At 41.0% G+C, this 22,295-nt stretch overlaps 1 protein-coding gene across 2 annotated transcripts in view; it reads right to left on the bottom strand.

Annotated features, from left to right (window-relative positions):
* XPNPEP3 (X-prolyl aminopeptidase 3) overlaps window positions 1–22,295 on the bottom strand; it is a 720,273-nt gene that overhangs the window by 163,210 nt on the left and 534,768 nt on the right. For both annotated transcript variants that reach the window (XM_040406553.1, XM_040406552.1), the window contains one exon: window positions 9,689–9,774. In XM_040406553.1, the coding sequence (XP_040262487.1) occupies window positions 9,689–9,774 (86 nt within the window). The remainder of the gene's footprint in view (window positions 1–9,688; window positions 9,775–22,295) is intronic.

The raw sequence follows: 22,295 nt of genomic DNA, 5'->3' as shown, positions 1-22,295 counted from the left end.
ACTGTACTAAAATGGCCCCCACAGTCACCAGATCTCAACCCAATAGAGCATCTTTGGGATGTGGTGGAACGGGAGCTTCGTGCCCTGGATGTGCATCCCTCAAATCTCCATCAACTGCAAGATGCTATCCTATCAATATGGGCCAACATTTCTAAAGAATGAATCAATGCCACGTAGAATTAAGGCAGTTTTGAAGGCAAAAGGGTGTCCAGCACGTATTAGTATGGTGTTCCTAATAATTCTTTAGGTGAGTGTATATATATATATATATATATATATATATACACACACACACACACACACATATATACCCATAAGAAACACCTAGGTTTTAGAGGAGGAAAATGTTTTTCATCAGACCCCAGCTCAGACCCCCAAATGTTAATCAGACCTCAGAACAGACCCCCAATGTTATTAAGACCCTCATTCAGACCTCAGATTAGACCTCAAATGTTAATAAGACCCCCAATCATATCTCAGATCAGACCCCTAATGTTATATAGGACCCCAAATCAGACCCACAATGTTTCTAAAACCTCCAGTCAGACCTCTGTTCAGAAGCAGATGACCACGGACATATAAATCTCATTGTCCTATTCATCATCGATTATCCTAGCTAGAGGAGGGGTTTGTAATGGCTAAACATTGAGCAGAATGCTTTCCATGAGAACTGGTCACATTCACACTAATCAATGAATGAGAAAACCCTTGAGGGCAAAGCCTCTATATGTTAATAGTATGGCGAGGTGGTTGAGAACTGTTTAGTATATAAATTTCCATATACTAAGGTTAACAAAATAAGGTATATTAGACAGATGTTATTCGATACGATATGTAGGAATGGTGGGAAAGTGATGTGGGAGAAGTTACAGCACATATGTGCCGGTATTTAGTGAATAACCAAAAGGGCAGTGTTACGGGTAGTACGGGGAAGGACAGACAACCAAAGGGAACCTCACCAAAACAACAGACTAGGCCCCAAAACTAGGGAACAAAGAGGTCATCTCCTAGCAATCCCTGATTCTTTCCCTAAGCTGCTAACATGTGCAAATCTCAAAGGTAGAAATGCACATGCACAGGAACCTGAGACTGCTGAAACACTGCACCAAACCCTCAGCTTAGGGAACAGGGAAAGAGGCAACCGGCTCCTTCCAAACTGAAAGTGGCTCCCTGAGGCCTAGTCAGAACAGACACAACAGGAAAAGGGAAAATGACTTAACTTGAGTAGAAACTGGAGCAGAGCACTCCACAGAAGAACTATCAGCCGCAGGGAAACAAGTGAGAGGCAGACTATATAAAGAGCCACCTGACTGATAATGAGCAGCATCTGCAAAGGGGTGGAAACCTGTCAGCAACAATAAAAACAAGAGAGATATGTCAGATAGACTCCTGAGTCTTCAGTCTATTTGAACTTCTAAGATCTCTCCCAGGATCGGCGGTGACAGTCAGAGGTAATGCAGCCATTCATGAAAATCTGGATAAAAGGGGAGACCATGAATATGGACATTGGAGCCTCATTTGAGGAACACACTAACACTATGTTGTCCAGAGCAATCCCTTCTGCAGCTACTTAATCAAGAAGCTGAAGCTGGCCACAGGGCTCTTTCTTGAAACCTAGGTGGACGTTGCAGACTATAAGCACAGCTAAGTAGCAATTTATTATCATGGTTTAAGTCTTACTTAGCTAAATAACACCAGTTCGTGCTTATTGCCTAAAATTCTATATTGTGTTTGTTGTATTTGCCAGTTATTGTTTAGTGCTCTTATAATTATATTCTGATTCATTGTTGCTTATGTCTGATATAATACCTTTTCTATTTTCATTATTTTCCATATTATTGTTATTCATTAAATGTTATTTTACATACTGTCTGTTTGTGATTTTTGAGTTGCAAATCCTAAGAGATCCTAAAGAACCTTAAGGAGTGATGATAAAGTTTCACACTTCCTAATACTATAACTTAACTCGTCGGCTCAACGCCACCACTCTTGCTCCTCCTGCTGCGTTGTGACCCGACGTTGCACAGAGTAAGTTTACAGAGCACACTGGTGTTCTCACTCTCTGCGCAGGTCACAGAACAGCATGCGGCTGACAAAGACCAGGAAGCAGAGCCTGCACAGGGAGCGCTGCATTCACTGCTCCCCAGGCCATCCTGTACTGATGAGCGCTTTAATAATGCAAGCACTCATTAGCATTCGACCCATAAGACACATGAAAAATACTGTATATATTTTTAATGTTTTACTACTTTTGCATCGTAAAATAACTTTGCAATAAAAAATCTGTTGCTTTTGTTATTTTGCATCACCATATACTAACACCCATAATATTTTCAGTTTTCGAGCCAGGCATGTGTGGTCTTGTTTTTTGGTGGGAAGGGCTGTATTTTTTGTTGGTACCATAGTGCGATAGGACTTTTTGATTGCTTTTTATACCATTTTATGAGATGTGAGGTGCCAAGTTTTTTTTTTCTATGGTGTTCACTGTGTGAGAAAAGTAACATGATTCTTTAATAGATCAGGTAGTAACAGACATGGCAATACCAATTATGTGTACTTTATATACATACTGTATATGAGTGGATAAGGAAAAAGGGATTTTTTTTTAACTTGAAATTCTTTTTTCTTTGTAGGACCTCCTGCTGCTATAGCAAACATTGGAACCTGCAATCGTTTTGAGGGAGTCCCCTTACTCTATTAACCACCTAGATGCTACGGTCGCTACAGACAATGGCACTAGATCTGATCTTGCGCGTCACGGCAGGGTGTCAGATGAATGTTACCAGCTGGCGCCATCTCTATGCTGTAAATATATGACATGATATGGGAATGTACTACTTGCCATGCCGTACATTTACAGCATGGTTGCAGGAAAGGGTTAATGGCAAAACACATGTTTTAGCTGCATGGTGACTTGAAATTAGGATGTCATCCACACATATTGGAAACAGATGTGATTCACATATTCACTGTTGCTGGGTAGATTCCATTCCCTATATGGACATAGGGCTAATGTAAACATATTCTCCCTCTAGACTGGTTGAAATTGATAGGAATAGCTCACTCCTATGTGATCAAGGGATAGGTGCTCTAGTCCCATACACTGTTTCACCCTTACAGGAAAGAAGTTTTATAAAAATGTTTGGAATATGGACTGGCACTCTAAATGTGTGTTTTGAATGTATTAACCTCCTCCGGACCACCTAACGCAGGATTGCGTTCCGGAGGCGGTCGATTCATTCCTCCTTGACGCGCCAATGCGTCATCTCACGAGACGCGAGATTACGCTCACAGCTGGCCCGCGCATGCGCATCGCGGGCCGGCAAAAGTTAAAGGACAAGTTCATCATCAGCCTGCCAGCCAATGATCGTCGCTGGCAGGCTGATGAATTTCAAAAAATCGAATCAGAAGCCATCTAACACCTTATATTTATAAATATAATGTGTTAAATGGCTTCTGTGCTCCTCTGCTGGTCCTTTTCGTCGGTTGGTCCCAGCAGAGGAGCACACATCACTGTGAGTACACACTAAACACTTCACTTAGCCCCAGATCACCCCTCATCACCCCAATTAACCCCTTGATCGCCCCTGTCAATCACCTAGTGAAAGGGAAAAAAGTGATCAGTGTAAACTGTCACGTTTTTTTTTTCCACTGGTATTGACTGTTAGGTTTTAGGATAGTTTAGGCCCCTTTGTTAGGTAGTTAGCGTAGGTTAGCGCCCAGCCCACCGCAGTCACTGATTCGCTGATTAGCGTATCGCTAATCAGCATTTGTACTTTTATAGTATCTGTAAGTGATCAGAACTGATCACAGTCAGATCTATAATAGTGTTAGTGTCACCTTAGCTCGCCCTCCACCCAAAACGCAGTGTTGGCCCGATCAGGCTTCCGGTACTTCGCTAGCCTCCCATTTGTAAGACAGGCTTGCTTTTTTTCTTGGGTAGTCTCAGGGAATACCCCCTAAATTTAGTTGACCAAATGGCAAATAAGGGGTATTCTTCTGAAGAGGCCTACAGGATTCTGACCCAGTCGGATGAGGAATGGGAACCCTCCTCTGACGAATCTAGCGGGTCAGAATATGAACCTGTAGAAAGCAGTGGCAGTCTGACCCAAAGTTCGGACGAGGAGGTTGAGGTCCCTGATAGCACCAGGCGTACCCGGCCCCGTGTTGATAGACCACAGGTTGCGCAGGATCCGCTTCAAGGGCAGCAGAGTGGGGCTGGCGCTGTCGGATTACGTGGTGAGGCATACACCAGCAGCGCAGCCCATCCTGGACCTAGTACCAGCACTGCCGTACAACATGGTGAAGTGGCGAGCACCAGAAGGGCAGTTGAAGCTGGTACGGTGGCACGTGCAGTAGTTACCCCGTCGCAGCCACCGCACAGACAGGCCCTAGAGTCCCTGAGGTGCTGGCAAACCCTGATTGGCAGCCCCCAACTTCAGCCGCACCAATAGTTCCCCCTTTCACCGCCCAGTCTGGAGTTCGGGTTGAGACAGCTCAGATCGGTTCGGCACTGGGATTTTTTGAGCTGTTCTTGACTGCGGAGCTCTTGGACTTAGTCGTGGCAGAATCAAATCGGTATGCCACTCAATTTATAGCCGCCAACCCGGGAAGCTTTTATGCCCAGTCTTTCCGGTGGAAACCCGTCCAAGTTTCCGAAATTAAAATTTTTCTGGGCCTTCTCCTCAACATGGGCCTGACAAAAAAGAATGAATTGCGGTCATATTGGTCCACGAACCCAATTCATCACATGCCCATGTTCTCTGCTGCCATGTCCAGGACACGATTTGAGACCATCCTGCGTTTCCTGCACTTTAGCGACAACAGCACCTCTCGTCCCAGAGGCCACCCAGCTTTTGACCGGCTCCACAAAATTCGGCCCCTCATAGACCACTTCAACACCAAATTTGCAGATTTGTATACCCCTGAGCAAAACATCTGCGTAGACGAGTCCCTTATACATTTTACCGGGCGCCTTGGCTTCAAACAATACATCCCAAGCAAGCGCGCCCGGTATGGGGTCAAATTGTATAAGCTCTGTGAAAGGGCCACAGGCTATACCCACAAATTTCGGATCTATGAGGGTAAAGATCAGACCCTGGAGCCGGTCGGTTGCCCTGACTACCTGGGGAGCAGTGGGAAGACAGTCTGGGACTTGGTGTCACCCTTATTTGGCAAGGGGTACCATCTTTATGTGGACAATTTCTACACAAGTGTGCCCCTCTTCAGGCATTTGTTCCTAGAACAGATTGGCTGCTGTGGCACCGCGCGACCTAGTCGCCGGGGCTTCCCCCAACGGCTCGTTACCACCCGTCTTGCAAGGGGGGAGAGGGCTGCCTTGTGTAACGAAGAACTGCTCGCGGTGAAATGGAGAGACAAGCGTGACGTTTACATGCTCTCCTCCATTCACGCAGACACGACAATACAAATAGAACGGGCAACCAGTGTCATTGAAAAACCCCTCTCAGTCCACGACTATAATTTGCTCATGGGAGGGGTGGACTTCAATGACCAGATGTTGGCTCCTTATTTAGTGTCCCGCTGCACCAGACGCTGGTATAAGAAGGTGTCTGTATATTTAATTCAATTGGCTGCCTATAATAGTTTTGTTCTCTACAGGCTGGGAGAACAGGATCCTTCCTCAAATTTCAGGAAGAGATCATCGAGAACCTCCTATATCCAGGAGGTTCCATGGCCCCAACCTCCAGTGTAGGGAGCCGTCTACACGAGCGACATTTCCCCAGTGTCGTTGCTGGTACCTCAACCCAAGCGTCACCCCGAAAAAGATGTTGTTTTTGTAGCAGGAGTGGAATAAGGCGTGACACCCGCTATTTCTGTTCTGATTACCCTGACCACCCTGCCCTATGCTTAGGGGAGTGTTTCCGGAAGTACCACACACAGGTACACTTAGCATAGGGATTGCGTTCCACAGGACAGGCACACAGGGCTGTTAGGGCCCTTTCACTCACAGTTGCTGCAAACCTCTCCTTTCACCTGGGACAAAGTGCATAATATACTTCGCCACATCTCTGGGCGATTTGAGCTTTGCACATTGTCCCATGGGGAAGGAGAGGTTTGTCCTATAAAGGTAAAAAAAACTAAACAAAAAAAAAATCACCGGTAAGCAAAAAAGTTAATGTTCTGTTCAAAAGGTTAAAGTTTATAAAAGTTAATGTTCCGTTCAAATGTTATAAAAACTTAATGTTAATAAATTTATTGCGTTGCGGCCTGGTTTTTTCTGTTTTGTTTTTTTTACCTTCTAGGTGGACCAACCGATGAACGAGCTGCAGCACTAATGTGCATTCTGACAGAAGCATCGCGCTGCTGTCAGATTACACAAAAGTCAGTGTATGCGGCGCTGCAAGACGAGATTTCTCCTCTGCAGTAAAAGATATGTTTGCCGAGGCATATGAGCTGAGGGGCGCGGTGTTCATATGCTTTGGCAAACACTTTGTATATAAAAAATAATAATAATAAAATCCCGGCAATGATTTATTCATTCACATCGATTGATGTGAATGGAGAAATCGGGTTTGCCAGGGCATACGAGCTGAGTGGGTTTGGATGTTGGGCGGAGCTCCTATGTTGTGGCAGACGCCTTTCCCCTCCTTTTTTTTTTTTGGGCAGAGATTTTTTCATCCACATTGATCGATGCGAATGAAGAAATCTGTGCCGTTCATTTTTTCTTTCAGCCCAGAGGCTGAACGGAAAAAAAATATCTCATTACCTGTATGCTCAATATAAGGAGAATAGCAGAAACTCCTAATGCTGGCCATACATGTAATGATTGTGGAGACCCTCAAATGCCAGGGCAGTACAAACACCCCACAAATGACCCCATTTTGGAAAGAAGACACCCCAAGGTATTCGCTGAGGGGCATATTGAGTCCATGAAAGATTGAAATTTTTGTCCCAAGTTAGCGGAAAGGGAGACTTTGTGAGAAAAAAACAAAAAAGAATTTCCGCTAACTTGTGCAAAAAATAATAATCTTCTATGAACTCGCCATGCCCCTCATTGAATACCTTGGGGTGTCTTCTTTCCAAAATGGGGTCACATGTGGGGTATTTATACTGCCCTGGCATTTTAGGGGCCCTAAAGCGTGCGAAGAAGTCTGGGATCCAAATGTCTAAAAATGCCCTCCTAAAAGGAATTTGGGCCCCTTTGCGCATCTAGGCTGCAAAAAAGTGTCACACATGTGGTATCGCCGTACTCAGGAGAAGTTGGGCAATGTGTTTTGGGGTGTCATTTTACATATACCCATGCTGGGTGAGATAAATATCTTGGTCAAATGCCAACTTTGTATAAAAAAATGGGAAAAGTTGTCTTTTGCCGAGATATTTCTCTCACCCAGCATGGGTATATGTAAAAAGACACCCCAAAACACATTGCCCAACTTCTCCTGAGTACGGCGATACCACATGTGTGACACTTTTTTGCAGCCTAGGTGGGCAAAGGGGCCCACATTCCAAAGAGCACCTTTAGGATTTCACAGGGCATTTTTTACACATTTTGATTTCAAACTACTTCTCACGCATTAGGGCCCCTAAAATGCCAGGGCAGTATAACTACCCCACAAGTGACCACATTTTGGAAAGAAGACACCCCAAGGTATTTCGTGATGGGCATAGTGAGTTCATGGAAGTTTTTATTTTTTGTCACAAGTTAGTGGAATATGAGACTTTGTAAAAAAAAAAAAAAAAGAAATCATCATTTTCTGCTAACTTGGGACAAAAAATAAAAAGTTCTATGAACTCACTATGCCCATCAGCGAATACTTTAGGGTGTCTACTATCCGAAATGGAGTCATTTGTGGGGTTTTTCTACTATCTGGGCATTGTAGAACCTCAGGAAACATGACAGGTGCTCAGAAAGTCAGAGCTGCTTTAAAAAGCGGAAATTCACATTTTTGTACCATAGTTTGTAAACGCCATAACTTTTACCCAAACCATTTTTTTTTTTTACCCAAACATTTTTTTTTTATCAAAGACATGTAGAACAATAAATTTAGAGAAAAATTTAAATAGAAATGTAGTTTTATTTGAAAAATTTTACAACTGAAAGTAAAAAATGTCATTTTTTTGCAAAAAAAACGGTAAATTTCGATTAATAACAAAAAAGTAAAAATGTCAGCAGCAATGAAATACCACCAAATGAAAGCTCTATTAGTGAGAAGAAAAGGAGGTAAAATTCATTTGGGTGGTAAGTTGCATGACCGAGCAATAAACCGTGAAAGTAGTGTAGTGCAGAATTGTAAAAAGTGGTCTGGCCATTAAGGGTGTTTAAGCTAGGGGAGCTGAGGTGGTTAATGGTAAGCAGATCACCACTGTATATTGTATTAAATGGTCATAAACATTTATTTGTAAAAGAGTTAAAAACACAATCAAAAATAAAACCATAGATATAGTAGCCTATGCCTCAGAAAGGGATGGGCGTCTAGAATAGCTGATAGAGCCAACCAGAGATATATTAATCCTGTCCAGAGTAAGTTCATTCAGTGTTCTTTGAGAAGATACTCTAGTGGTTCAAAGATCTATATTAGACTTGTGTGTTGCACAGTATTAGAAAAAAGGGGCACGTCTCCCGTGAATAAGAATCCACTTATTATCACACAATTGTAAGCAAACTATCTTCTTGTGTGGTTACACCTTTTGAGATGGGTCCTCAGTTTGTGTATAATCCAGATTATATAATTAAGAAAGTCCGGACTCGGTTTCAACAGATAGTTGTATGTTTGGTATATAAAAGTGATATCACACTTAATGTAGGTAGGTAGATAATTCTTACCTTCTCTTCTTTTCAGATTTTTGGCTCAATTACATACCCGACGCTGATTCCCTATTCTGCTACTATGTTCGTTATCCTGGCATGCTCGCTGGTACACACGCCGGCATGTCACGTGGTTTACAGGAGGATCTCAACGTGTGTCTCGTAGCAGGGTATCGCGGGAGTTGATGCCGTAAGTCTGTTAAGAATATTTCTGGTATTTGGAGCGCTCCAGTTTTTCAAATATTTAGTTGGACTATGCAGTCATCTGTGTAGAGGCCTCTACTTACTGTTGATTCAATGGGAGTAAGTAGCTTTCACGCCAGACGCGTTTCAGGGACCTCTTTCCCCTTCCTCAGTGGCAGCTCTCCTCCCATTCTTTAAGCTATCTTTTTATAGACCGCCTGGATTGACCAAAAAACTGGTTGGGATTGATCATCTTAGGATTCGGCTTCTTTTTTCTAATACTGTGCAACACACAAGTCTAATATGGATCTTTGAACCACTAGAGTATCTTCTCAAAGACACTGAATTACTCTGGAGAGGATTAATATATCTCTGGTTGGCTCTATCAGCTATCCTAGACGTCCATCCCTTTCTGAGGCATAGGCTACTATATGTATGGTTTTATTTTTGATTGTGTTTTCAACTATTTTACAAATAAATGTTTATGACCATTTAATACAATATACAGTGGTGATCTGCCTACCATAAATACATTCAAAACACATATTCTCCATCTAGTATGATGTCACCCAGCATCCTGTCCTTCATACAGATCATATAACTTATTCTATTTAACCCTTCAGTCAGTTTGTGGGGATAAATAAGGTTTAACCAGTTACTACATAGAGAAATAGATTTTCTTTTGTATTACTTTCTTATTGAATTGAAAGACAAAGAAATAAACCACTCAATACTCACTTGCCATTCACAGGCCACGTACGGGTAATGTCACTGACATAACAGGATGCTTCACAGCCACCATCCAACAGAACCATCTCCCCGGACTAACAAATAAATAAGAGAGTTTATAATGTTTCAAAATGTCATCAGTGATATCAGAGATACAATGCTGTCTATACATAAGGAGATTGTATAACAAAAAATAGTGCTGAATAATTTGAGCAACTATTCACACTTTGTAATACTGTATAAAATGTTAAAATATTGTCTCATTAAGAGGCTATGTAGAACTATACAGTGCAGTGGTCTCAGGTTACAATATTTTCAACATACAATGTTGTTTCCTGGACCATTAGAACTTGAAACCACAATCAACATATAATTCCACAGACACTGCTGATCTGCTGCAATGTGTAGCCAAACATCTATCTCTTTCCTAAAACACGTATATTACTTAAAAGTGTCTCCGCACAGTGCAGCAGCCAGCCATCATATCCTGCCAATACACTCACACAGCTTGTACACTATCTTGAAATTGTTGGTACCCTTCCGTTAAACCGTTCGCTACCAGCGCTGTACAAGTAAGGGCAAACATAGCGTCCACTCGCGTGTGCAGCGGGTGTCACGGCCGGCGGATCTCCGCTGTTTCAAACAGCAGAGACCCACGGCTAATGACTGTGACCAGCAATATTGACTATCGTGGTCATTACAGCCTTTAGATGCCGTGATCTAGGGAGATCACGGTATCTAAAGGGTGAAAAACCCAGGGTTCTTATCGGGATCCTCTGCAGCCAATGAAGATGCTGGTAATTTAATTTAATACGCCGGGTCTCTCTGAAGAGACCCAGAGTATTGAAGCTGCAATTCTTAATAAGAAATGAGCAATTCTGTACAAATAATGGGTCTAAAAGACCCATGATTGTTCAGAATAAAAAATAAATAAAAAAAAGATTTTGTAGTCTTAAATACGAGCTTAAAAAAAACTGTAAAAAAAATATAAGATAAAAAAATATAACAGTTGAAATCACCCCCCTTTCCGTGGAATAAAAACTAAATACATAAATAACAAAAAATATAAACATCATGGGCATCACCGCACATGAAAACAACCGTACTATAATTTTTTTTTTATATTTTTCCAATACAGCGAATGGCGTAATGGAAAAAAGGGTCAAAATTGACAATTTGCCATTTTTTCATCGCTTCTCTTACCCAAAAATAGTAAAAGTGATCAAAAAGTCACACATACACTCCAAAATGGTATCAATAAAAACTACAGATTGTCCTGCAAATAATGAGCCCCCACACAGCTCAGTAGATATAGCTATAAAAAGTTATGGGGGAACGTGGGAACAAACGTCGTAAAACATTGGAGGAATTGCGTTTTTTTTTTCCAATTCCACACGATTTGGATATTTTTTTTCCACTACCCACTACATTGTATACTATATTAAATGGTGGCATTAGAAAGTACAACTTGTCCTGCAAAAAATAAGCCCTCATACATCTATGTGAACGAAAAAATAAAAAAGTTATGGCTCATGGAAGATAAGGAAGAAAAATGAAACAGCAAAAACTAAAAAACATCAGGTATCCTAAGGGTTAACGGAAGAAAATCCCACAATGATCAACAACTGACAAAAGTAATAATAAAATTTACTGAAAATCAGCTGACGAATATCAGATATAGATTTTTTATGAACAAAAAATTAAACTGGCCTGAACAAAAATGATGGTACCCTTAGTTTAATATTTTGCTGCAAAACCTTTTGAGGCAATCGCTGCAATCATGTGATTTCTGTAACTCTCAATGAGACTTCTGCACATGTCCACAAGTATTTTGGCCCACTTCTCATGTGCAAACTGCTCCAGCTGTCTCAGGTCTGAAGGGTGCCTTCTCCAGACGACATGTTTCAGCTCCTTCCACAGATGTTCAATAGGATTTATTTCATTTTAAAAATAGCTTTTATTGCCATTTTAAAGGTACATCATAAACATCAACAAGTACAACATGTACAATGTTCAATAGGATTCATAGGGCTCATGGAACGCCACTTCAGAATAGTCCAATGCTTAGCTCTTAGCCTTTCTTGGACATTTTTAGCTGTATGTTTTGGGTCATTAACCTGTTGGTGGATCCATGATCTGTGTCTGAGACCAAGCTTTCTGCAACTGGGCAGCACATTTCTCTCTAGAATGCTAGTCTTGAAATTGCATTGTACCCTGCACAGATTCAAGACAACCTGTGCCAGATGCAGCAAAGCAACCCCAAAACATAATCAAGCCTCCTCCATGTTTCACAGCAGATACAATGTTCTTTTCTTTGCACGCTTCATTTTTTCATCTGTAAAAATAGAGCTGATGTGACTTGCCAAAAAAGATCCAGTTTTATCTATCTGTCCAAAGGACGTTCTCCCAGAAGCTTTGTGGCTAGATAATATGCAAATTCCAGTCTCACATTTTTAGGATTTGCTTTCAACAGTGGTTTCCTCCTTGGTCATCTTCTATTACATCTACTTTGACTAAGACAGTGACGGACGGTGCTGACACTGAAGTACCTTGATCTATAATCTCTTGGATTGTTGTTCTGGGCTCTTTGGTTACGATTTGTATTATCTGTCTCTTCAATTTTTCATAAATTTTCCTCATGCGGCCACATCCAGGGAGGTTGGCTACAGTCCTGTAGGCCTTAAAATTCAGAATAATATGTGCAACTCTAGTAACAGGAACATCAAGCTGTTTGGAGATGGTCTTTACCTTTATATATAGCCTTTACCTTTAACATGTTTGTCTATAATTTTCTTTCTAATGTCCTTAGACAACTCTCTACTTAGCTTTTTTTTGGCCCATGTTCAATGTGGTATACACTATAATACTAAACAGAACAGTGACTACTTTTCACACTTTAAATAGGCAGACTGACTGATTACCAGTTTGAAGACACCTGTGAGGCTAATTAACCCCTTAGGGACACAGCCTTATTTCACCTTAAGGACCAGGCCATTTTTTGCAAATCTGACCAATGTCACTTTAAGTGGTGATAACTTTAAAACGCTTTGACTTATCCAGGCCATTCTGAGATTGTTTTTTCGTCACATATTGTACTTCATGACACTGGTAAAATAATGTCAAAAACATTCATTTTTATTTATAAAAAAAATACCAAATTTAGCAAAACTTTGTAAAAAAATTGCAAATTTCCAAGTTTCAAATTCTCTACTTCTATAATACATAGTAATACCTCCAAAAATTGTTATTACTTTACATTCCCCATATGTCTACTTCATGTTTGGATCATTTTGGGAATGATATAAAAATTTTTGTGGATGTTACAAGGCTTAGAAGTTTAGAAGCAAATCTTGAAATCTTTCAGAAATTTTCAAAAACCCAATTTTTAGGGACCAGTTCAGGTCTGAAGTCACTTTGTGAGGCTTACATAATAGAAACCACCCAAAAATGACCCCATTCTAGAAACTACACCCCTCAGGGTATTCAAAACTGATTTTACAAACTTTGTTAACCCTTTAGGTGTTCCACAAGAATTAATGGAAAATAGAGATACAATTTCAAAATTTCTAATTTTTCGCAGATTTTCCATTTTAATAATTTTTTTTCAGTTACAAAGCAAGGGTTAACAGCCAAAGCAAACTCAATATTTATGGCCCTGATTCTGTAGTTTACAGAAAGACCCCATATGTGGTCGTAAACTACTGTATGGGCACACGGCAGGGCGCAGAAGGAAAGGAATGCCATACGTTTTTTGGAAGGCAAATTTTGCTGGACAGTTTTTTTTTACACCATATCCCATTTGAAGCCCCCCCTGATGCAACCCTAGAGTAGAAACTCCATAAAAGTGACCCCATCTAAGAAACTACACCCCTCAAGGTATTCAAAACAGATTTTTCAAACGTCGTTAACCCTTTAGGTGTTCCACAAGAGTTATTGGCAAATGGAGATGAAATTTCAATTTAAATTTTTTGGCAAATTTTCCATTTTAATCCATTTTTTCCAGTAACAAAGCAAGGATTAACAGCCAAGCAAAACTCAATATTTATGGACCTGATTCTGTAGTTTACAGAAACACCCCATATGTGGTCGTAAACTGCTGTATCGGCACACGGCAGGGCGCAGAAGGAAAGGAATGCCATAGGGTTTTTGGAAGGCAGGTTTTGCTGGACTGTTTTTTTTTTTACACCATGTCCCATTTGAAGCCCCCCTGATGCACCCCTAGAGTAGAAACTCCAAAAAAGTGACCCCATTTTAGAAACTACGGGATAGGGTGGAAGTTTTGTTGGTACTAGTTTAGGGTACATATGATTTTTGGTTGCTCTATATTACACTTTTTGTGAGGCAAGATAACAAGAAATAGCTGTTTTGGCACCGTGTTTATTTTTTGTTATTTACAACATTCATCTGACAGGTTAGATCATGTGGTATTTTTATAGACCAGGTTGTCACGGACGCGGCGATACCTAATATGTATACTTTTTTTTGTATTTATGTAAGTTTTACACAATGATTTCATTTTTGAAGCAAAAAAAAATCATGTTTTTGTGTTTCCATAGTCTGAGAGCCATAATTTTTTCAGTTTTTGGGCGATTACCTTGGGTAGGGTATGATTTTTGCGGGATGAGATGACGGTTTTATTGGCACTATTTTGGGGTGCGTGTGACTTTTTGATCGCTTGCTATTACACATTTTGTGATGTAAGGTGACAAAAAATGGTTTATTTAGCACAGTTTTTATTTAAAAAATTTTACGGTGTTAATCTGAGGGGTTAGGTCACGTGATATGTTTAAAGAGCCGGTCGTTACGGACGCGGCGATACCTAATATGTATACTTTTTTTTAATTTATATAAGTTTTACACAATAACAGCTTTTTTAAAACAAAAAAATGATGTTTTAGTGTCTCCATATTCTGAGCCATATTTTTTTTTATTTTTTGGGCGATTGTCTCAGGTAGGGGCTCATTTTCTGCGGGATGAGGCGACGGTTAGATTGGTACTATTTTGGTGGGCAAACGCCTTTTTGATCGCTTGCTGTTGTACTTTTTGTGATGTAAGGTGACAAAAAAATTGTTTATTTAGCACAGTTTTTATTTTTTACGGTGTTCATCTGAGGGGTTAGGTCATGTGATATGTTTATAGAGCCGGTCGATACGGACGCGGCGATACCTAATATGTATATATTTTTTTCCCTCTATTTTTTATCAATTTTTTTTACTTTATTTGGGGAAAATGACGTTTTTGTTTATTTTACTTAAAACTAAATTTTTTGGGGAGAAAACTTTATTTTTTCAACTTTTTTTTTTCACTTAATTTTTTTCCCCACTTTGGGTCTAATCCTTTACAATGCATTCCAATACTTCTGTATTGGAATGCATTGGCTGTATGAGTAATACTGTGTGTATTACGTGTGTATTACTCATACAGCTTCCGGCCTGTGAGATCCAGGGGGCTGGATCTCACAGGCTCGTCACTGGAAGGCAGCGCGATGCCTTCCTTAGACATCGCGCTGCCTTCCATGCCATCGGGTCCCCCCCACAGCCACATGGGGACCCGATGGCACCGCCACACGCCACCACCGCAACTTAGAAAAGCCGCAAACCGCAGGTCTGAATTGACCTGCGGTTTGCGGCGATCGCCGATATGGGGGGGTCACGGGACCCCCCCGGGCATTTAGCCGAAGTGCCTGCTCAATGATTTGAGCAGGCAACGGCTTCCGATCACCGCCCGCTGCGCGGCGGTGATCAGAAATACACAGGGCGTACAGGTACGCCCTGTGTCCTTAAGTACCAGGACATAAGGGCGTACCTGCACGCCCTGTGTCCTGAAGAGGTTAAAGGACACACCTTAGTTTAACATGTCCCTATAGTCAAATTATTTTCAGTCTTTTCTAGGGGTACCCTAGTTTTTGTCCAGACCAGTTTCATTCCTTTTTATTATTATTATTCTGTTGAACCACAATTCAAAAGCAATATGTTATTTTTTTTATTATTATTACTTTTGTCAGTTTCAAGTTATTTAAGTGACCATTGTGTGTTTTTCTTTCTTTAACGGAAAGGTACCAACAATTTTGTCCACGTGTGAATATCATTTAGTTGCTCACAGTCCTGAATATGCAGGAACTTCCGTAAGACAATAACGAGATATTTGTGATGTTCCGAGTTGAAACTAGATTGAATTTATGTAACAACTGCCCAGAAATGGGTTGTCCCAGCGGGTTGAGGCGGTTCCCAAGGAGGGCTTTTTGTATGAATTTGCCATTAAGAACTTTTATAAGTATGCACTTTAATTAAAGATGCATCATCATGGGGTCAGCTATATTTGTGCTCCTATAAAGCAATAATTTTGGCTTTTGGAATAGTCAAGTGATGAACCTATTGAAAATATAACACGCTTGTCTTTTCCCCTCTGACATCAAATGTGTCACAATTATTAACCTTTCAGGACACAACCTATTTCTAAATTTTCATTTTTTCCTTCCAAGAGAATATTTTTTTCGGCTTATAGTCGTATGAGAGCTTGTTTTTTGCAGGGCATGTACTTTTTAATGGCAATATTTTACCAGTTTGTATTGTTAAACAGGAAAATGACAATGCTGTGTAAGGCTTTTAAAATGTAGTTTTTACAATGTTCACTGTGCGCTAAAAATTACATGACCGCCTTTTATGTTTTACTACTTTTACAAAAAATGTAAACCTTTGTAAAAACTTTTTTTCTCTTTGCATCGCCATGTTCTGACAGCTATAACATTTTTATAACATAAAAACAAAGTTGTGTCTACGACTTTCAGCGCTGCAGGTTCCTAGTGAAGTAGGTCTCGTTCACACCAGGCTGAATTTCATGAACGATAGAATCGCGCTGCTGTCACTTGCTCAGAACAAAGTATTAGTGGGAATTATGAATGACCCCTAATTTTCTTCATGTGTAGTCAATCACTGCTTCTCAAATGTCATACGGTATAAACTCCAAGATACCCCTGTTCCCACTTTCCCTGTAGTCAATCAGAAAGACAAGTTTATTACACAAGTTTATTACACCGGCATATAAGATGACACCCGGCGTATAAGACGACGTTCATGTGTTAAAAAGTAGTCTAAGAAAATACAGTAAATATAAAAAACATCTAACATCCATTATTTTACAACTATTTCCTTTCAAGAATATGATAATTTTACCTTTTATAAATCCTTACACACATTGCATACGTAGTTCAGATTTAGACCACAACTACTTATTTATTAATGAAAAGATCAAGTGCCTAGGGCTACTAATACTAAGAAGGTTAGATTCTACGTCATTCATATACAAGGTTTTAAACTTTAAGTCAATCAATTAAGCTTCCACAACTGACATTTACATCATCAGCAGGGCATGTCCATTTAATTCACAGATCAATCACATGAAACTTGATTCAAATCGTGATATGGACAAACCCACGCATCATCCAATAGGATAAAGACAATAAACGGGTGTGGAGAATTGGTGGTCCACCGTTTTCGATACCTCCTGGTGCAATAACATGACCTCAAGTAGTCGGAGACAAATCTTTTTATTTACAAATATGCGACAACGCGTTTCGGAGTAGACAAACACACCTTTTTCAAGTCTAAAAAATAGTAATTAGATGTCATAGAAATAAAATCGAGACTAGTAATGGTTGAAGGAACAAGTACGACATATGATAATAATAGTAATGGTAGTGACAATAGCGAAAATGTCCAGTTTAAGATAAAAATGGAAGTAAAATCATGTGTTTAAAATACATCATAGATGAGGTTAAATCTCTAAAAACATCCAAGACATTATGCTGGCTTAAAGTAGTGATCATGATTAATAGATGTATATACACTCACCTAAAGAATTATTAGGAACACCTGTTCTATTTCTCATTAATGCAATTATCTAGTCAACCAATCACATGGCAGTTGCTTCAATGCATTTAGGGAGGTGGTCCTGGTCAAGACAATCTCCTGAACTCCAAACTGAATGTCAGAATGGTAAAGAAAGGTGATTTAAGCAATTTTGAGCGTTGCATGGTTGTTGGGGCCAGACGGGCCGGTCTGAGTATTTCACAATCTGCTCAGTTACTGGGATTTTCACGCACAACCATTTCTAGGGTTTACAAAGAATGGTGTGAAAAGGGAAAAACATCCAGTATTTATGAAGCCACAACACGCACAACCTTAAGGCGGATGGGCTACAACAGCAGAAGACCCCACCGGGTACCACTCATCTCCACTACAAATAGGAAAAAGAGGCTACAATTTGCACGAGCTCACCAAAATTGGACTGTTGAAGACTGGAAAAATGTTGCCTGGTCTGATGAGTCTCGATTTCTGTTGAGACATTCAAATAGTACAGTCCGAATTTGGCGTAACCAGAATGAGAACATGTATCCATCATGCCTTGTTACCACTGTGCAGGCTGGTGGTGGTGGTGTAATGGTGTGGGGGATGTTTTCTGGGCACACTTTAGGCCCCTTAGTGCCAATTGGGCATCGTTTAAATGCCACGGGCTACCTGAGCATTGTTTCTGACCATGTCCATCCCTTCATGACCACCATGTACCCATCCTCTGATGGCTACTTCCAGCAGGATAATGCACCATGTCACAAAGCTCGAATCATTTCAAATTGGTTTCTTGAACATGACAATGAGTTCACTGTACTAAAATGGCCCCCACAGTCACCAGATATCAACCCAATAGAGCATCTTTGGGATGTGGTGGAACGGGAGCTTCGTGCCCTGGATGTGCATCCCTCAAATCTCCATCAACTGCAAGATGCTGTCCTATCAATATGGGCCAACATTTCTAAAGAATGCTATCAGCACCTTGTTGAATCAATGCCACGTAGAATTAAGGCAGTTCTGAAGGCAAAAGGGGGTCCAACACCGTATTAGTATGGTGTTCCTAATAATTCTTTAGGTGAGTGTATATTAAAAATGATAACTGGTCATTATGCTGATTGTGGTGGCAGTTCATGATGAAAGATTAAATGATTGAATTGGCTGGACATAAGGGGGAGAAAATAAGGCTGACAAATGGATGTGAGCCACCCATTTTCATATGCTGGGTGGTGGATCCCATGAATGAAAATGTGTAAAAACATAGAAATGTAAGAATATAAAAATCTGAATATAAAAATCAATCTGTAGATACATGCATGCACGAACCTGTGCATGAACATAAATATATACATACCCATACATATATGCCCTCATGTGCATACATGTGTGCACATGCACACATATACACATACAGGAATGCAGAATGCATGTACATATCTGTAAAAACATGCATGCACAATCATGTGCACTCCTGTGTAAATGCCCACAAACAAGTAAAGGACTGCATATGGAGAAACTGTGATTATCATCAGGACTGGTTAGATGGTTAATAATTGCAAAAGGTTAAAAATACTGGCTGTAAATGGGGGCGCTTGAGAGAGGGTTAAAGAGGACCTTTCACTTGTATAAACTATGTGAACTGAGTATGCTGCCATATAGAGCGGCGCCCGGGGATCTCACTGCACTTACTATTATCCCCGGGCGCCGCTCCTTTCTCCCGTTATAGGCTCCGGTACCTTTGCTCCTTAAATTATAGTAGGAGGGTCTTCCCTTGTCCTGTGGGCGTCTCCTTCTCCTAGGCTGCAGCGCTGGCCAATCGCAGCGCACAGCTCACAGCCTGGGAGAAAAAAAACTTCCAGGCTGTGAGCTGTGCGCTGCGATTGCCCAGCGCTGCAGCCTAGGAGAAGGAGACGCCCACAGGACAAGGGAAGACCCGCCTACTATAACTTAAGGAGCAAAGGTACCGGAGGGCATAACGGGAGAACGGAGCGGCGCCCGGGGATAATAGTAAGTGCAGTGAGATCTCCGGGCGCCGCTCTATATGGCAGCATACTCAGTTCACATAGTTTATACAAGTGAAAGGTCCTCTTTAAGGTAACAATGTTGGTGTGATGTATTTCTATATATATATTTAAAGTATAAGGCTAATTTCACACTAGCGGCAAGGGACTCAGGCTGTTCCAGCGGGTAAACAGCCTGTCGGATCCGTGCTGGCACTGGTGCACGCGAGCCCCCGGACTACTGCTCCGGCCCCATTGACTATAATGGGGGCAGGGCGGATTTCTGGCGGCAGCACAGAAGCGCATGCCGAAAGGCGGACAGAATAAAAGTACGAAATGGTTCGCCGGAACATGCGTCAGGGCTGGCGCCATCCCTGAGGAAACACACATGGGTAACTGATTCTGTGGTTATGTATTTGATGACTTGGCACTATGCACTTGCACTTTATTACTATCTAATGTGGATATTATGTTGAATCGCTGCCCTTGTGTGTTTTCATTCTTGTGGATGCTGCCTTTCCCTGCACCCATTCTTTATGTACAGATTGTCTTTTATGCATGTTGTCAATAAATGTATTTATAATTTATGCGGTCTGGTAGTTTTTTGATAGGTATTTTCAGTTTGAAAATACCATAGGCATAAAATTTAACTTTTTGCATGGTATTTATATGTGTGAGCTTAGTCTCAATGTATCATACTTTCATTGGCTTTGATCATTTTTGGTGATAGAAGTGGCGCTAGATGCGCCAAAGTTATGGAGAGGCCAGTGCCTCTTCATAACTCAGGCAGATACTCAGTCAGCTTAGGGGTTTATTAAGGTTTTAATAAATGTGCCCCATAGTGTCTATGTAATCACATCTGTGGGTTTAACCCCTTCCCGATCAGCGCCGTACATGTACAGCGCTGGCCAGGTCTTTAAAGATGGCGCCCGCTCCTGAGCGCTGCGGGTGCCATAACCGCGGGTGGCCGCCTGCTATAGCAGCTCATGTCCACAACCGGCAGTAATGGCGATCGCGGACATTTAACCCTTCAGATGACGTGGTCAATCCTGACCACGGCATCTGAGCGCGCTGAAAACCGGAAGTGCGCGCTTCCTGTTATGCACCGGCTCCCCCCTAGTGGCGATCGGAGGAGCCGGAGCATGTGTGCAGCAGCCCCTGTCTTTGTGAATGACAGGAGGCTGCTGCATAGTATTTCCTATGGAGCCCTTGCCTATAATAGGCTCCATAGAAAAGTAATATAATCATCATATATTCCAATTCGCCGTTTTTGGTCGCTTCATTTTCTACAAAAAAAAATTATAAATCAAATCACTAGTCAGACCACACATGGAGTACTGTGTACAGTGGTGGGCTCCTGTGAACAAGGCAGACATAGCAGAGCTGGAGAGGGTTCAGAGGAGGGCAACTAAAGTAATAACTGGAATGGGGCAACTACAGTACCCTGAAAGATTATCAACATTAGGGTTATTCACTTTAGAAAAAAGACGACTGAAGGGAGATCTAATTACTATGTATAAATATATCAGGGGACAGTACAGAGATCTCTCCCATCATCTATTTATCCCCAGCACTGTGACTGTGACGAGGGGACATCCTCTGCGTCTGTAGGAAAGAAGGTTTGTACACAAACATAGAAGAGGATTCTTTACAGTAAGAGCAGTGAAACTATGGAACTCTCTGCCTGAGGAGGTGGTGATGGTGAGTTCACTAAAAGAGTTCAAGAGGAGCCTGGATGTATTTCTGGAGTGTGATAATATTACAGGCTATAGCTACTAGAAACATAGAATGTGTCGGCAGATAAGAACCATTTGGCCCATCTAGTCTGCCCAATATACTGAGTACTATGGATTGCCCCTGGCCCTATCTTATATGAAGGATGGCCTTATGCCTATCCCATGCATGCTTAAACTCCTTCACTGTATTTGCAGCTACCACTTCTGCAGGAAGGCTATTCCATGCATCCACTACTCTCTCAGTAAAGTAATACTTCCTGATATTACTTTGAAACCTTTGCCCCTCTAATTTAAAACTATGTCCTCTTGTAGCAGTGTTTCTTCTTTTAAATATTCTCTCCTCTTTTACCTTGTTGATTCCCTTTAGAGAGGGGTCGTTGATCCAGGGAGTTATTCTGATTGCCTGATTGGAGTCGAGAAGGAATTTTTTCCCCCTTAAGCGGGGAAAATTGGCTTGTACCTCACAGTTTTTTTTTTTTTGCCTTCCTCTGGATCAACTTGCAGGATAACAAGCCGAACTGGATGAACAAATGTCTCTTTTCGGCCTTATATACTATGTTACTATGTAAAAAGTGATCAAAAAGTCATACACACCCCAGAATGGTATTAATAAAAATTTCAGATCGCCCCACAAAAGAAATGAGCCCCCATACAGCTCCGTACACATAATTACAAAAAAGTTATAGGGGTCAAAATATGGCAACAAAAAAATAAAACTGATTTTTTCCCCCACTTTTTAATATTTTTATCACTATCAAAACGCAAGAAAAACTATACATATAAGGTATCTCCGGATTCGTACTGACCTGTAGAATAAAAGTAACCAGTCAGTTGTATCGTACATCGAACGTCATAAATAAATAAAAATGTAAAACTGTGGTGGAATTGTTTTTTTTTGCAATTTCACCCCATTTGGATTTTTTTGCCCGCTTCCCACTACATCATATGCAATATTAAATGGTGGCATTGGAAAGTACAACTTGTCCCGCAGAAATCAAGCCCTCATATGGCTATGTGAACAGACAAATAAAAAAGT

Source organism: Bufo bufo, chromosome 9, assembly GCF_905171765.1.
Source record: "Bufo bufo chromosome 9, aBufBuf1.1, whole genome shotgun sequence".
In the NCBI taxonomy this organism is placed as follows: Eukaryota; Metazoa; Chordata; class Amphibia; order Anura; family Bufonidae; genus Bufo; species Bufo bufo.
The sequence above is the reverse complement of the archived record's forward strand: the minus strand, read 5'-3'. Positions and strand labels throughout refer to the sequence as shown.